General features: G+C 32.2%; 1 protein-coding gene across 6 annotated transcripts in view; it reads right to left on the reverse strand.

The window, feature by feature from the left end:
* The window catches only part of ATR (ATR checkpoint kinase), a 136,248-nt gene that overhangs the window by 28,719 nt on the left and 88,941 nt on the right, over positions 1 to 18,588 (reverse strand). For all 6 annotated transcript variants that reach the window (XR_005655772.1, XM_039876468.1, XM_039876469.1 and 3 more), the window contains 10 exons: positions 17,716 to 17,836; positions 16,402 to 16,539; positions 14,416 to 14,626; positions 12,163 to 12,341; positions 8,245 to 8,409; positions 7,116 to 7,207; positions 4,337 to 4,428; positions 3,926 to 4,103; positions 1,666 to 1,845; positions 1,070 to 1,229 (listed from right to left, as the gene is read on the reverse strand). Coding sequence is in view for 5 of the 6 variants with exons in the window: in XM_039876468.1 (XP_039732402.1) it covers positions 1,070 to 1,229; positions 1,666 to 1,845; positions 3,926 to 4,103; positions 4,337 to 4,428; positions 7,116 to 7,207; positions 8,245 to 8,409; positions 12,163 to 12,341; positions 14,416 to 14,626; positions 16,402 to 16,539; positions 17,716 to 17,836 (1,516 nt within the window). In the remaining variant the exon portion in view is untranslated. The remainder of the gene's footprint in view (positions 1 to 1,069; positions 1,230 to 1,665; positions 1,846 to 3,925; positions 4,104 to 4,336; positions 4,429 to 7,115; positions 7,208 to 8,244; positions 8,410 to 12,162; positions 12,342 to 14,415; positions 14,627 to 16,401; positions 16,540 to 17,715; positions 17,837 to 18,588) is intronic.

An 18,588-nucleotide genomic window follows, 5' to 3' on the forward strand; every position in this document is an offset into this window, starting at 1 on the left:
GGTGAGGACCCCCAAAAGGCTGTTAATATTGTTATAGGCTGTAAAAGTAAGGGTATGAATGAAAGCAGCAGAGATAAATAAGAGGGTGAGGATTCAAAAGACTTTTCTAAGGTGATTTAGTCTCCAACTAGATGTGGAAAGTGAGGGAGAGAAGTTCAGGGTGATGTCCAGATTTCTGTCTTGGCTGAAAGAATGCAAGAGAGTCCTACCCAGCAAAATAAGGAATATGGGAAGAGAAATAGGTACTAAATATTAGATGACAAACTGCATTTTTAACATATAGAGTTTTAGGCATTACAATATATAGGTTAGCACTAGCTCAGAAAATGACAGGTACTGACTAATGCAGGCTAAGTTATTATTTTCATTTCCTATCCAGGAAACATCTCCTCCACTGTCCTTTCTCAGCCACCTATAAAGTTGGTGCAATCAAAGACAACCAGCTACAGTTAGTAAATGTCAATTTCAAAACATACTATGCCTATGACTAATTCTAGACTGATGGTAAGCATGAAATATGTTAAGTAACAGCCATTTAAATCTGAAGCATAAGCTTTGCAAGTAGTTTAGATATTTAAAAAGTCCTTTTATCATTATTGTAGCTTTAATCTGAAGATTACTGGTGACTTTTTTTCTGAAGCTAAGCTCTTTCTAACAGGCTAGAAAATTAGAAGTGAATCTTGACAGTAATACTGGCAAGTCCATGCAAAACCAATTATCTGCCAAGGATGTAAGGACATTGTTGTGTTCATTTAACAAGTATTTTTTGAATGCTTACTACATGATCCCTTTATACATAGAGAAGGTAAAAACAAAGTAAAAATTGGTTACTTCTCTCAAGAAAAAATGAGAGAACTACACTTTCAGCCTTGAAACGAAAAAATATTTAGGGACTTCAGGACAGAAGGAACAGTTTCTTCCCAATTATGGTAGATAAATGACGAAGAAAGTTGACAGAAAAAGAAGATTCTGAATTCAGGTTAGGAATCATCTCTCACTCAGGCCTTTGTAGGAAGTACATAATCTGCAACACAATACATATATATGATGCCATTCCCCTGGATGTTACCTTGGACCATAGCCACTTTGCCCTTTCCACATACAGTTCAGCAAGTCGTGACTCTCCAGCATTAAGGAGAGCATTGTAGGCTGTCTGGTGGTGACCAGCCTTTCTAGCTACTCTGGCACTCTGTAGCCAGCATTCTCCAACCATTTCATTATAATCTGGTCTAAAGAAATGTGACAAAACGGGGTAGGGGTGAGGTGGAGAGCATTTTTAAGTATATTCAACAACAATTAAAATATCTCTTCTCAACATGAAACATTCTCAATATACCACTTCAAAGATTAATTTGTTTAAAAACTAATTTTAATTTTCTTAAGAGTGTTCCATTTTTATTAATTATGAGTATGTGAAGACCTCATTATTGACTTACATCGTACCTCCCCCAGATAGGTTTTTAACATTAAAAAATATATATATTGCATATACATGTAATTCTTAAGTTCTAGGTTCATTTCAACTATACAGAGTAGCACTGAGAAGTAAACAGAAAAATACAGCTTCAGAAAGAAAATTAGAAAAAAATAAATGCTCCCAAATAATATGCAAATATAATACTAAATTCACGGTAACTGACATTAAAACAAAAAAGTGTGGAAAACCTTTTATTGACGCTTAATAAAGCTCTCCGAAGAGCCAGAATGGGCTCCTTAGCTCTGTAGGAATTCTGGGTCATTTCTAGTCGAGCTACCCAGTTTAGAGAATCTTCTTGAGAACTGTCATCTGGAGACTTGTGAAAAAGTGGTTTGATGCTATGCTCCAACTCACACAACATGTGCAATCTGAAGATAGACAGAGCCAACATTAAAATATTATAATATCCAGCCTTATTAATCTGATCTATAAAGCATGTACTTTAATTTAGCCATGAAGAATCTGAAATGTGTAGTTTCTTTTGAAAGAACTTTAACTAATATATATTCTTGGTATATATAAACAGTAACATTTATTTATCTTTTCAAATTAGGTATAAATACCAATTTATGTTGATTTAAATATTTACTGCTTTGCTGTGATCCCCAAATTCCTATTAATTAAACTGGAGAAGGGTATATAAAATTCAATTCAAATGTATGAAAATCAAACTTTATCACCTATATGAAGATAAAATATGGATCCATTATAAATCAACATAATTGATTTATACTATATGAGGACCTGATAGTTGATGATAGTAAAAAATTGTGAAATGAATGCACCTTTTTTTTTGGTTTACTAAGAGGCTTTAATAACATTCAACAGCAGGATACCATACTGTATATATATATATATACTACAAACACACCTTTAGGTTTTTTTGGTTTTTTTAAGTTAAATTCACATACATGAATTCAAAGTCTAAAAAGGAAAATATCCAAAATTAATAGTAGTTATATAATGAGTAATAGGCTTGTGAATGATTTTATTTTATTCTATTATTAGTTTCAAGCATACAGAACATTGGTTAGACATTTATGTAGTTTATGAAATGATCCTGCAGATTACTCTATCTTCCCTCTGACTCTATACATATCCATCACATCTCTGCTGATTGCATTCCCTATACCATGCTCCCCATCCCCTTGACCACTCATCAACTATTAATCTGTGCTTTAACCCTTCACTGCTTTCTCCCAATCCCCCACCCACCTCACCTCTGGCCTTCACCAGAATGTCCTCTGTGTTTGTAAGTCTGGTTTCAATTAGTTTGTTCTTTTTGTTCCTTAGATTCCTCATATAACTAAAATTATATGGTATTTATCTTTCTCTGACTTATTTCACTCAGCATAATAACCTCTAGGTCCATCTACATCATTGCAAATGGGAGGATTTCACTTATTTATTTATTTTTTTAAGGCTGAGTAATATTCCATTGCATATATGAACCATAACTTCTTTATCCAATCGTCTGTTGATGGGCATTTAGGTTGCTTCCATATCTTGGCTACTGTAAACAGTGCTGCCATGAACATAAGGATGCTTAGATCTTTACAAATTATTGTTTTGGTTTACTTTGAATCGCTAGGTCAAAAGGTATATCTATTTTTAATATTTTGAGGCACCTCCAGACTATTTTCCACAGTGGCTGTACCGATTCGCAATCCTACCAACACTGTATGAGGGATATGAATGCAATTTTTAATTTTTTTTTTTTTTCCCCTAAGAGTGAAAGCAATGCTTCCCTCTGAAGGAAACAATCACACTAACTTTTTTCCTATGCATTGTCAGTATCTATGACTAAGTGCTCAAGAATGCAGCTGAGTAGCTACAGAATAGAATTAATCTCGGTGGTCCAATCTCTGGTTTCATTGAACATGTTACCAAAGAGGCTGATATAAAACATAGTAAATTCTTCTAACTAAAAAGAAAAAATTGCTTACTTATATTTTTAATTTATTATAGTTCAATTAAAACATTTGTTTATTTTCTTCAGATGAATTAACAGACCTAAAATGTTTTCCATTATGGTCTTTCCTCTCTCTAAAATTTAGCACTCCTTTCTAGTAATGTAATGCCTATATGTTTTTGGGGGGTGGTAGGAATGTGAAATGCATTTCTTAATGAGGAAGGAAAACACCAATGTGCCAAGCACAGTAGATGTCTACATTATTTAGGTCAGTTGTATAGAAAATAAAGTATAAATTATATGAAGACAAATATATTTTTGATATTTTTTAGAAATCTCATAATTGCCTTCCTAATTAATAGGATGTATGTTAGAACATTTTTCAATTGCAAGATGTGAATTAAAGAATAAAGAGCCATTTTGTCTAACTATGCATGATACCAGACATATCATCAGTTATTTACTAATTAAAAAATTCTAAACCTGTCAGATGGCAGTTATAGACCAGTAATATAAAAATGGAAACCTCAAAATACCTCACAATATATTCATATCCTCGTTGGTAAGAGCCTCTTTCAAAGCTTGCAGCCGAAAGAGGTACAATTTGTTCTGCTCTCACTAGTTTCAGTGTGTCATAAAAAGCTGCGATATCTCTTTTTTTGGCTGATAATAACAGCTGTCCCAGTCTGACACTCCATGTTGTAGATTTCCCATCTAAAAAACAAATGAAGAGTCAAGGACCATGGTAGCTGGGTCTAAGAAAACGCTTTATTTCATATAATAAAATGGTCAGGAGAAACTCTGAACAGATGGTTTCATTCTACTTGAACAACTGAACAAGGCTATTGTAAAACAGGCTGATAGATTAATTATGACTGTTACTTAGCTACTTAAGTCTGAATATTTATAGCATATTAAAACTGCTTATATTTAAGAAGTAATTTTACCTGCTGCCAAATAGTTTTCCACCAAATCCCACTGTGACAATTTCCAAGCTGCTTCCACTCTGTATGTGTTTAATTCATCTGTCCATTCAGACCTATTAAAAAAAAAAACCATAACAACTAAGCTTTTATTTATTTAAATTTAAAGTGGCATTTAAATATTTTTATTTTGGTTTAGATACTCTATTTATTGTATTTATTTATCACTCTACTTATTGCATTTGTATTATATTTTGTACATACATACAAAATAATTATCTCTATCCAAAACAACCTGCCAAATTTTAATCTTTCCATTCCCCGAAAACATGTCTTCAATAATTACTTCTGATAGAGCCATTTTAAAATATCATTCCTGGACAAATTAAATTGTGTCATGTATTAGAGCAGAATAACTGGATAATTACAAAGTATAGTTATAAGATTAGTTCCATGCTTAACTTGAACAAAGGGAAAGGAAGAAAAAAAGCCAACTGAACATATATGCAATCAGACGTAAGCAATTCCAATAACTTGGAATTTTGAATTAAATTTAAGACAAAAATATAAGAGCTGGTGGGATGGGAGTTGGGGGGTGTAGAGGACATTCAACAATAAGGGCTTAAGAAAGTTACAAGTGATGTGTCAATGGCATAACAATGATACAAAATTAGCTATCTAAAATATAAACCTATTTTAAAAATATTTTCAGTTACTTTAAAATTTGAATGTGTAAAACCAGTATAAGTAATTGTTTTTCCTAAGTATTCTACTATGTGACACTAAGATGGCTTGTGATATTTTGGGTGGGTCATGGTTGCATAAAAGAAGCTAGACTTCCCCATATGTCCGCTTTATTAATCAGATCATTTGAATTGAATACCTGCTATATGCTAGACGCTTGGCTAGGGTAGGCACATTTTTCCATTTAGTTAACTAATAACTATGATAGGCACATATATCCCTAAATTATAAATAAATAACAGACTCAAAGAGGATGGGATCAGTGCTATCCTTGCTCTTTCTGTAATAAAAATCCATAAAGAAAATGTAACAAATGAGTAAACTTTTATTTAATAAAATCTAAAATAGCAGCATAAATACTGAATATTCTCTAATTTCTAAATATGAATACCACCAAAAAGAATTTTGAACAAGACTAACAGAAATACAATAGAAATAAAATTTTCAAAACTACAATTTTTAATAACTTTACAAGTTTATCACCAGATGCCAGAATATCAGTTTTAGGATAAAAATCTGAGTAGAATTAGTAAGATGTGCTATCCAGAGGGGCTGTGTCATACCAAGCATTATACCAAAAAGTACCAAGTGGCAATGAGGATCCAGCTTTGAGAACTTAACCCCATAAATGGGTACATTAAAAACAATGACAGTGTAGCTCAAGCATAGTTAATAATTTTGGAGAAATATTTGTTTAAATGCAAATATTCTCCCCAAGGAAAACACATACCCTTAATGATCATTTGCTCCAATATTATGTAGCAGCATTCATTAAATTATTGACACTTGCCTTTTCATAGATCAGGAGGCTGTATGTATCCCAGATCAAAAGAGAAAATGAAAGAGGACTCTGTCCAGTGTGCATCATAAGAAAACTTGACACCTCAGCTTGAGCCATGACAAACTGTACCAAATTCTTACAATCTCTTTATTCATAAGGTCTCTCAACTAATCTGGAGAAATATATCTAAAATATATAATCTTTCCCTGCTTCTGCAGTTTCCTCCATAATTCATTTTTATTCTACTACTGTGAAACCATCTGGCCAACAGTGAGCTTCTATGCTCTGGGACATTACAGAATGGCGGTCTTTATAAATCACAGTTTTGAGTTGACAGAAATTGTACTTAGAAGAGCTGCTTTCAGAGTAATCTAATTGAAAGTGGTGGCCTGTGTGCCTTTTGGTTAACTAAGATCCTCTCCCTTTTGACCAGACCTCACTGCCCAGAAAAGTCGTTTGGGGTCTAGTAAATATATTAAGGAATAAGGCTTTCAGTTCTCAGAGCAAGGCAGTTTCAAGAGCAGAACCAACTTCCTGTTATTCTCCAAACTAAAAACTGTCTGGCGTTAGTATCTGCCACACATAAGTGTTACTTTATTTATTTATTTTTGTGGGGGGCGGGGAGAGGTAATCATTTGATTTGCTATAACAAACCCATTTTCTTTAAAAAAAGAAGGCTGCTTTCATTTTTATCAATCTTTTAGGGAAAAATCAACCCACAGAGTCTAGAGTGGTATTCCATATGCAGTCACAAAATTTCTCCCTCCCCAACACAGAAAATAAACTGATGTTGACAATGTAGGCAGAGCTGATTGAGCCTCATCAGGAATAAGTGAGTTCTCGAAGGTTTCTCTATTAAAGGAGATATAATTCAAAGATGACTCTTTGGACAAAAGATAAGCTGTTAAGTGCTATGAGAAAGTAGGAAAAATTTTTATTTTTATTTTTATTTTTTTTTAGGCATGGCAACACTTGGTTGACCTCACAGATTGCAAGGACCTTGTCAGCTTACAATCATTCATTCATTCATTTATTTTACACCTACAGCACCTGGTCTTCCTAGGTGGTCTCCCAGCCAAGTACTAACCAGGCCCGACCTTGCTTAGCTTCCAAGATCAGATAGAGGAAAATGTATTTTTTGGTGCTTATCTCTAATGCATGAAAACATAAAAAACATTTCATTACTTTAGTAAACATTATGTCAACCCAATTCATCAATTTAAAAATTCCCTATTAAGATATAAAACAAAAGAAAATCATACTTTCAAAAAATATTACCTGTTAGCATGAACTCCATTAACCTGAGTGATTACAGTAGAGAGCTGACCAAGACCCAACATGGACTTCACTACACCATGATAATGAATGATCTAAAAATTTAAAATAACAATTGTCATTTCAAATATATCTTGGGAACCAAAAACAGTTTAACTAATATCTATTTTTAAAAATACTATTTACCTCATTGAGCCTACCCTTCTTACGTTAGTAATTACCTTGCTTTGCTATATGGCAGAGTCCCTTACCAATGTCCTACACATACCTGAATAGGTTTTTTTAAATGCAGACAATCTTAAAAATCTCACATTAAATGTATTATTTCTTCTAGATTTGATCTAATGTTTGGTTCAGATCAAATATAAAAGTAACAAGTACTCTTTACTATTTTATTTAAAGATTACTTGTCATATTATTTGTCAAATATAAAATGAAAACTCAAGGTCACAATATTATCAATATATATTTTGGGTTTAGAATCTAAAAAGTTAAATAGTGTTATGCAATTTTCTTTAAAACCGAAAATAAGATTGTAAAAAATTAAAGGCCCTGTACATTGAGCTTCTGAGAAATGAACATGTCAAATATGGCAAAAAGCAATACCCCAAGATTAGAGAGAACCTAGGTCAAGATTATAAATCAATGATTCTAAATTCCTTTCCTGTCCCCATAAACAAAAGCTATGTAACATACCCCCACGAGAAATTGTAGCTCAATGATTCTATGGGCTCATTTCAGAGATTCACAGATGTTGGTAATCTGTAAAAGTTTCTTAGACTGTAGAGAATCACTACTATTATTAAAAATTGATGCATATCTTATATTTTTAATAGCAAACAAAAATAGAAATTTTAGAGTAATTGCACACACAGTTTAATCTAAATATACTCCACAATAAATCTCATTGATTTGAGGGTTTTCTCAGGTCACAGAAATTTGGTATGGGAAGAGATCTTTGAGATCATCTAGCACAAATCTCTAATTTTATCAGTCAGGAAACTCAAGCTCAGTGATGGTTAAATATTTTCCAGACACACTGGGACACTGGTAAAAACAGTATTAAAACTAAGTTTTCCAGAGTTAAGGGCTCGGCTCTTTTCATTATGTTGTCTTTCATTTATTATCTTACCTGGTCTGGTTCTAGCTGAATAGCCCTGTCATAACAAGCTGTGGCATCTCTCAGTAAGCCAATGCTTTCATGTTCAAGGATCTGTTCTTTAAGAGATGGTTCTGCCTTTCGAATTGCACTTACTCCAGCCACTCCATCTGGTTCATGCATAGCAGCATATAATTTCTTTGTTCGACCATTAAAAAGCAATCAAATGAGGGGGAAAACAGAGAGGAAAATAAAACTAAAAACCACGAGTTTATGTGAAAAGGGCATATGAGAATTTTTTCTCAAAGCAATAAGTTTTGTTTCAAGGCAGACTCACAATAAAATTGTAATTTTATTCCCAGCCATTCTATTGCTGCAACACTTACTCCACTTAAATATGAACCTATATTAGTAACTGTTATTGATAACAAGAGCTGTAAAGAACCTCAAGGTCCTGAACTCTTTTCTGACCCAATTTATAATAAAATCTGCTGAGTATAGTTTATAAGTGTTTTACTGCATTTTAAAACAAAGTAAAAAAATTTAAACAAGCATTTTAATATATTGGTATTTAGATGCCTTCAAGAAACCCAAGACATCAAATCTGGGTTAGAAGGAGATAGTCAGTCTTGAGATAAAAGTTTCGGTGACAGGGGAAAGGATGGCATGATTCAGAAAGTGAATATAGAGAGAAGAAAAGAGACCCGAAGGAGGAGAGGAGAGAACTTCCATTCTATATTCATAGATAAAAACTAACAAATCAAACTAACAGGAGAAACCAGAGTAGTTTGAAGAAACCTGGAGAATGTGGTATCCCAGGAGCCACGGAAGAAAAGCAGATGTCTTATAAAGAAAGGAGTGGTCAAATGATGCTGTGAGGTTAAGAAAATAAGGACTGGGAAACACTGATTAGATCTGGTAACATGAGTCCAATGATTTTCCTAGCAATAGTGTCAGTGAAATGGAGAAAGAAGGCTTATTGGAATGGACAAAGAGTGAATGAGAAGTAAAGAAGTGAATATAAGGAAGACAGACAATTCTTTAAAAAATTGACTATGAAGGGAAACAGAACCTAAGATAAAGGGAATTGTAAAAAATTAAAATAGGAGATATCAGAGTATATATCCTATATACTCTGGTTGAGAAAGAGAAATTAATGATACTAGAGAAAGCAAGAATATTTGAAGAATGAAATCCCTGAAATTGAGAATACAAGTAGGACTGAATTTTGACAGGAAGGGGTCCTTAGAAACAACAGAAGACAAGAAAAAGAATATGGCACAGAAGCCAGTGTATTTTCAGATTTGGCAGACATTTGGCTTCTATTTTCCCAAAGACCAATGAAGCGAGATCATCAGTTGAGTTAAGTAAGTGAGGTAGAAGGAAAGAAATAAAGAGAAGGTAAGAAAACAGTCACCTTGAAGAGTAGGAAAGTGGATTTACTAGAGAAACACAGAAGGACTGAGGCAGTTGTTAGAGTCCAGTTGATGTCTAAGATTATGAACTTAAAAAGTTAAAACTCATTTCGTGATTGTGTGATTTTTCTCCAGCAATGTTCAGCTCCTTACAAGAAGACACTGGGAAGGAAGATGGGTGAGTTTATCCAGGGCTGGATTTTACAAAGTGAGTACAACACAGAGGAAGAAAAAGAGAGAACTGAACATCCATGGAAAGAGAATGACTTTAACAATGAACAATAGACTCAAAGCTAGTAAGGAGGAAAATAAGACAGAAGAGGGCTAATATTTTATACAGACTACAAGCTACTAATTTTCCAGTTCTCTCACTACAGTTTGACCTGAAAAAGCCAAGAAATTTTGACCTCTTATTTAATACCATTATATTAGCCCCACTTGCCCTTAGTTTCTTCCCTACACGGTCATAATATTATCACTTAACCCATTATTTAACCAATATTGCCATGGCTGATTCCTGTTATAATCAGTACATCCTCCTATCCACTTATCCCCTATTCAGGGCCACATTTCTTACAATAGTAATGGCCTGTTTGCCTTAAATCACAGCCCTAATCAAACCTTTCCTCCATGACTCCCATAGGCATTTAGCTAAAATGCCATTCTGACTAAAGCACTTCGCTGGTTCAAATCCTCTAAGAATCCTGGGAAACTAAAAAGTCCTCTGTGATTATCTTCCCTCTGCCATTCCAAAACTAACACTTTACTCTTTAGCATATACACCCATCCTTCAATTTACATGGTATAATTTTTATGTAAGTTTTTTAATATGCGGTAAATATTCCCCATTTATGTGGACTGTGGACGTTTTATACACAGTTTCCATTTATGTGGTCTCATTTTAAGCAGTTCTTTCTTTTTCAATTCCATCACTGGCGATTATTCTTTCTAAAAAACAATAGCTTAACTCAGCAATGTATGAAAAACTAATACGAACACATAATTAATAATAATCTTTCCATTCACTGTATGGCAAATAAAAAAGCATGGGTGGCTACTGACTTTTTTTGTGACTGGTTTTACAAATGTTTTGCTGTAGAAGCTGAAAATTGTATGAAGGAAAAATGTCTTCCTTTTTAAAATACTTTTAGATCATGCATCTGGTCATCCTCATAATTGAGAGCATCCAAATATAAAAGTTGTATATTTGCCACCAAATACAACTTCCTTGATCCAACATTTAGATCAAGTCATTATTTCCACCACTAAGACTAATTATATCGAATGGAGTTTTAATGACATTTTAAATTAACTTGAAGATAATGAATCACTTACAGTTACAGAAACCTGGAATAAATACAGTTTTAAGTTGTACCAAGAATATTGCTTTAGCTTTGAGTGGTATAAAGCCATCACCTTTAAATGTTTGTTGGAAAGCAGTATAGCCAGAAATGGTTGTACCCAGGCATATGGTTCCAAGAAGTGAAGAGGAATCAACTGGCATTATTAATTTATTAAATAAATTTCAAGAAGAATGCTATGACAATTTGAATACAGATGATAATAACAAATTAACTGATAATGAATTCACGTAATATCTGAAGCCCATCCTGCCAATGAATACGGCAGTGATCTTGAACCAGTTTCATTCACTGCAGAAAATATTTACAAAGCTCTTCAACTGGCCACAAAACTGGAAACTTGCAATTGTAGACATTGATCCAAACATCCAACAAGACTTAAATTTTCAAAAAGATTTTTTAAAATGTTGTAGTAAATATCGAAGAATTTATGAAAACTTAGCAAAAGATGGGGTTAGAAAAAGATCATCCAAAAACATAAACATAGATAATGAAACCGAAGTAGTACTTCCAAATATTTCAAGTGATGAAGATAGTGACTTTGTGCCAATTTTAAAGAGGTTGATTGCTTTAGATTACAGTATAGATACTGACAGCTAATAAACTATATTTTGGTTTTTCTGAATTTTCATTAGCATTTTGTGGATATATGTGAAATAAATATTTTTATGACTTATATTGGCCTATTTCTTTAGTATCTTTTTCGTACTGGTGGACTCTTTCTATGTGGTTTTCTTCTGAGTGAAAAAAAGATGGGTGGAACAGATAATCCGCATAAACAGAGGGATGGGTGTACTTACTCTCCAAAATCCATAGGGAAGCCTCTGCTTGGAATGTCTTGCCTCCTCCTTTTACCTATCATTTATTCATTCTTCAAGACCCAGCTTAGATATTATCTTCAAGAAGCCCATAATGACCCCTTGTTTACCTACTCCTATCTCTCACCACAACCCAAATAAAAGATGAGTTAATGTCCTTCCTCAGGGCATATCTACTTCACTGTACTTATGATTTTACACTGAATGGATGTTTATCTCTCTCCACTGATCTGTAAGCTTCTAAATTGCTTACAAAGATCTAGTGCCTAGCACAGCATCTAAAATACTTGATAAAATGAACAATATAAACATAATAGACTGGCAATCATTATTAAGTTCACTATATTAATTTCAAACCTGTAAAAATCCAAGATGCTCTTGAATATCTTGCTTCTTTTCTGTAATAAATGATTCAAAGTGCATTACAGCTCGTGTGTAGGCTTTGGAGCGAAAGGAAGCTACTGCCAGAGTATCCTGAGGTATGAGGTCTAGGAAACGAGTTACACTCTGATAGTCTTCATAATCCACAGTAGATACTAGATTATAAAAGATAATTCAGTAATTAGAGATTTAGAGGATGAAATTTAAAGTGTCAATTTTAATTTCAATTTACTTTAAATTCAATTTATTTCACTAAATTAATATAAATGTATTAGGGTATCATATTTAGAATATAACTATCAACAAGATGATTGCTCAGAGAATTCTTGTTCCAACTTCATTATTATTACTTATTTCGGGCAATCATTTAACTTATTCAAGCTTGTTTCCTCATAAATAAAAGGGAAGTATTAGTATTTGCTCTGCCTTTCTTACAATGTTGTGGTGAGCATTAAATGTAAATCCATGCGAAATGTTGAAAAGATATAAACATGAAACAAAAGATATAATGTTTATTATTGATAATTGTAAAAACACTGATAGAATGTAACTATTGGTAGGAAAAGAACAGAATTATGGAAATTACCCTTCTTATTAAAGTTTAGAATTCTTTGTTAACAATCTTTTTTTTCCTGTGTTGCCATATGTACAATATCAACTATTACAATGGAATCTGAAAGTAAAAGTGTCTTTGAAGTAAAATCACAAATATTTTAAAAACGTAATTTTTTTCTAGAGCCTAAGGAAAGACATAAATTGGAAACTTCTAAATGAGGACAGTACAATTTGTAAACTCTTATTTAAAACATATTATTTTTAATAAATTTAAATAATTAAGATAATAAATTTAAAAGAAATATTTAAAATAAATCCTTTACTTCCATCACAATTTATACATCATTTCGAATTTATGAGAAATGTTAAAGGTATTGTACTTTTGAAATATTACAAATATTATTCTTAAAAGCTAGAATTTTCATTGCAATGTTAGTAGAAATGGTGATAACACAGTTCATGCTTTGTTTTATAGTACCATTTTCACATGTAGAAACAAAAACAAACATTTAAGTGTTACATTAATGGAAAATATATTAGCCATATTCCAGAGAAAAACATTCCCCTGAAGAGATAATTATTGCAAGTCCAAAAATTTTTAGAAAAATAAACTACTGTGCTTAACAAGAGGAATGTATGTGTTTTCACAGGTATAGGAACACCTGAGAGAGATGCTCAGAAATTGAGAACTATGTAAGTGAAGAACTGTTAGTCAGTTTTTTCAATTAGCCTTTTCAAAGCCTGGCGGGGAAAACATAATGTCCATTAAAATGCCTGAAGTATACAGAAGCAAGTATATTTACTTCATCTACTTGCCGCAAGAATGAAAAAAACAGGTTCTGAGACATTAAAAGTATCCACTATTGTCTTAATATTCCTCACCAAATGCTTATATCACAAGGCAGATGTCATGTTTACCTCTAATAAGATTCCCCTTTTAATCATCTTAGTGGGAGTTGTAATATCATAGGACAAAAAAATAGCACAATAGGTATAGCAGGGCATAAAGTACTAACATGTATTATGCATATTTGAAGAGCTGCTTGATATCAAACACTACCAGAGACAGGCAAAGAGGATAAAAATGAACAAAAAAATAAATAAAAATGCCAAGAGTGGAGGGGAAAGCCATGAAATTAAAATCTCCTTTGAAATTTAAAACTTAAATGTAAAAAAGATTGCAGAGTATTTTACAAATGAAAAAGGTAACGAACATTTCACTACATATATATGTATATGTATGCACATGTATATGTACACACACAATATACTGAGGGGACATAGAGTAAATACAATATACTGAGGTAACATGGAGTAAATGAGTTAACAGTGAGGCGTAGATTAATAACAATATTAACATGGCATTTATTTCACCCTTTACAATTTATATATTCATCTTATTTAATCCTCAATCTTCTAAGAGATAATATTAATCTTGTTTTATACAAAGAAAAATTTGGTATGTATCTTGCCTAAGGCAATGAGGCTGAGAATTTAGAGGTTTTCTAACTATAAATTCACTGCCTTTTCTTAGTGAAAAGGCCACTTTAAGGGGAAAAAAAGGTATACAAGAAAATACAGGTCTTTTAGAAGATAATGCTTAAATCATAGAATTAATACAGAAAGAACCTAATTGGTGAATAATTAAGAACATAAACCAAAGTTATGACTTACCCATTGAGTCTACCTTATCTCTGTGTGATTTGCTTTGTGGAAATTTCTCGGCATTCAGTGCCTGAAATTTGTGCCTTGCCCATTGTGTGAGATGGTCAAGCATGGAGAATACAGTCTGTGTACTGAGTTGACACAAATCAGATGCACTGTCTTGGGTACTTATGGTATGCTGATCATCATGCTTTAGAACTGCCATAATTTCTGCATAAACCTAAGAACAACTCATTTTATGGTTAATAACATATCTACACAATTTTGCTATTATCTAACATATAAGACTAACCATTCTAAGGCAACGATTTTCAAAAGAAAAAACCTACCATGGATTAATAAATTACCTTTCTTATCTATAATTAAACCAATAAAAGATTATCCTAAACAGAAAATCTACTGTAAAAGACTCATGAAAGTAAATACAAAAAAATTTTTTTAATTATTCTAGATTACTCTAATAAATGATGATAAAATTATTAACTAGTAGTAAAAAATACTTAAAACAATCTCATGCTATGCACAAAAATCAATTTCAGAGTAATTGAAGGGCTAAATATAAAATCAAAAGAATTATAAGAAAATGTAGGAAATATATTTCTGACATTTGATTATGAGAAGGCATGGCTTAAAATTCAAAAATTATAAAAGTTTTATAAATTTGGCATTTACAATTAAAATTTCTCCATGGTAAAAGGAATAAACAAAGGTCAAAAAGAAAACCACTAACTAGGAAAAATATTTGTAAGATATGACTAGCACAAATTGGTATCCAGAATATATGCAGAACTCCCACCAATTAATTGAGACACACACACACACACACAAATAAGTAATGGGTATAAACCGACAATTTACAGAAAAGTAATCTGAATGGCCAATGAACATAACTACTGGTAATAATGAAAGTGCAAATTAAAACAATAAAATGTCTTTTTTTTTTTTTTAACCCATCGTGTTCCCTAAAATTTAAATGTCTGAAAATATCAAGTACTGGCAAGTGCATGGGAAATGGATATATTTATGAAATGCTGGTTAGAACTATAAATCAGTACAATTTTGCACTCTCTAATAGAATTTTGAATGTATATACCATATAACCCAACAGTTCTTGTTTTTGGAATCCACCCTAGACACACATACATAAACACTTTCACAAGAAAGAACTACCATGATGCCCAATATAGCATTGTTTGTAAAAGCAAAACATTGTAAATAATCATTATTATGGCAATAGTTAAGTAAATTTGGTACAAATATAAAATGGAAGTATTATATTATGCAGCGTTAATAAAACAAATGGTGGAATGGTGGCATACTGTCTCTTTCAATTAACAGAAGAAAACAAGTTGCAGAACAATACCTACAACAGAATACCATCATAAAGAACAAAACAGAACCAACTACATTAAAAAAAATGGTCTGGAAAAATACACATCAAATTAGTAACAATGATAACTTCTGAAGATATGGGATTAGAAATGGTAGTCAAAGGGTATACTTTTATTTGTATAATTTGAATTTTTACATAGTAATATACTACTCATGCTATTAAAACAATCGTTTTTAAAGTTACATATATATGTGGTTAAAAATTAAACTTAGAAAATAATGCTATTAAAATAATCATTTTTAAAGTTATATACATATGTGGTTAAAAATTAAACTTAGAAAATATTATAAAATGAATAATAAAATATTCTCCTTCCTCTACCCTACTCCATAGTACCATTCCCCAGGAAAAATCACAATCAATAGATATATGTATCCTTCTCAAAAGCTGTATGTATTTGGGCATATATATAACATATACTTTCGAAGATTCTACCCTAAGCAACATAATTGATAAATAAAAAGTTAAAGAAAATTTTCTAAGCATTTAGACATGCACATCTGTAGAACACATTAATCTACATTCCCTACTCATATGTAGCCTTTCTATTCATTGGACAAATGTTTGGACAAACAGAAACCAAATAAAATAATATCTCTCACCTCCTGCTGATCATCTTGATTACAACCCAGCAAGACATACACAAGAATATGTGGAAGAAGATAGATGGTCACCTTGAAATCATGCTTCATCATAATGCTACAGCAGGTGAAGATTTTACTGGCAAGATCATGCCGAACCTATAAACTCAAATGGTTTAGGGAGAGTTAAGTAGTTTTACATATTTTATTCTACTGATTAATGACAAAGAACAATATATGAGATAATTTATCATTGCAAAGTGGGTACTGTCTTATAGTCATGTGCACTCAAGCAAGGAAGATTTCAGATCACGGCCTCTCTAGTAATGCTAAATATCCCAAGTGGCTGAGACCCCAGTAGGCAATACAGCTACCTGACCTACCAACAGCCTCAGCATAAATGGTCTTCCCCACTTACAGTTCACTTTTAAACTCATCATGTTTTGTTACAGATTAATTTTGCTAATTACATTATCTTTATTTAGCAAGCATTAGATTTAGTATATTAATTCCCTGAGCACACAAATGAGTAAAGTAACCAAAAAGTATGCTCTGGGCCAGCACATTAAGTATAAGGTTCACATATCATGACTTAAGAAAAAAATAAATAAATAAAAAATTCCAGAGCTGGAAGAAATCAACATATTCTATCTACATTTAGCATATTATACCTTCAGCATGTTTATAGAAAATGAGAGAAATTTTCTTAAAATTACAAGATATAAATTATTATTATAACATTTTAAACACTAACTGAAATATGAGTTAAAAACAAAAGCTGTGAATTTTAAATATGCTTTAAACATTTTCTTGGAACAAGAGTACCTTTTTGTTTTTGTCAGGCATGTAAAAATTTCATATTAGAAGAATATCATAAATATCTTTATTTTTCTGTGAAATCTCATTTAAAAAAAATCTTTATTATTATTTTAGAGCAAATTCAGATAATGAATCCTCTTTTAGAAGTAGCCGCTAAAGGGAAATATATTTTATATTACATAAAAAATCTTTTTATTATGTAATAAATTCTGATAAAGCATTTATTTCCTTTTAAAAAGTACTATTTTACAATGTAAAATGAACAGACATATATAATAGACATTGTATAAGCACATTAGGACCATAGTAATTTGCTTGATAAAACAATTATCTTCTTACTCAAAAACTGTTATTAGTAGCAGCAAAGAAATTGCTACCAGTAATAAACACTTTCTACAAAAATTTCTATTATTATCAGTAAAAATACTTCGATGCCTGCTGTGCGTGCTATGCATTCAGATACATTTCCTTTAGAATTTCTGTTTGCTTAACAAATTCTGAACAGAATTCTCTTACCTTTGTTATAAGATAACCTGCCCAAGATGCTGACCATTCTGCAAAGTTATTACCTAATTTACTTAAGTAAATTGGCTTCTTTACTCCAGACCAATCTGTTGACTTCTGAGAACTCTTGTATCTGTAATTTTGAAAATTTGGGTGTTAAAAATATATAGATATATCCACCTATTAAGAACTTTAGTAAACAATATCAACTCTTTCCCTGACTACCCCACTACTGCTTTGCCTTTACGGAAATCTGGTTTAAGACACTACTTTTCCTATATCCTTCTAAATGGTGGGATGGGAGGTCAATCTTGCTTACACCAAGTACTTCAAATGATTTGAATCTGCCCCTTCATCGCAATGCTCCGTTCAGATACTTAAAGCTCCCATCTTCTGGTAAAAAAAAAATCTTTTCCTTTGAGCTTCAAACCATCAGGGTATAATATTCTCTATTCCTCATTATGGGAATCTTCCAAACTCATTGATTACCAAACTCACTGATGACCTTAGTACATTACTCAGTGTTTTCTTTCTTTTCTTTTTTTAAGTTTATTGCAGTAACATTGGTTAATATAATTATATAATTTTCACCTGTACATTATAATTTGACATCTATATATTCTATTATAATTACGACCCAAAGACCAGTTTCCTTCAGTTGCCACATGTTTTATCTCCTTTACCCACTTCACCCGCCACCAACCCTCTATATTTGACCCCTTATGCCCCATCTACCTCTCCCCTCCTCCCGCAATCCCAACCCTCTAGTAACCACTAATCCATTGTCCATATCCCTGAGTCTCTGTTCATCCTGTTCATTTATTCCTTTTAGGTTTATATCCCACATGTAAGTGATATCGTGTGATTTTCTACTTTTTGAGTCTG

This window comes from Pteropus medius, unplaced genomic scaffold (assembly GCF_902729225.1).
Source record: "Pteropus medius unplaced genomic scaffold, Ma_sr-lr_union100, whole genome shotgun sequence".
Classification (NCBI taxonomy): Eukaryota; Metazoa; Chordata; class Mammalia; order Chiroptera; family Pteropodidae; genus Pteropus; species Pteropus medius.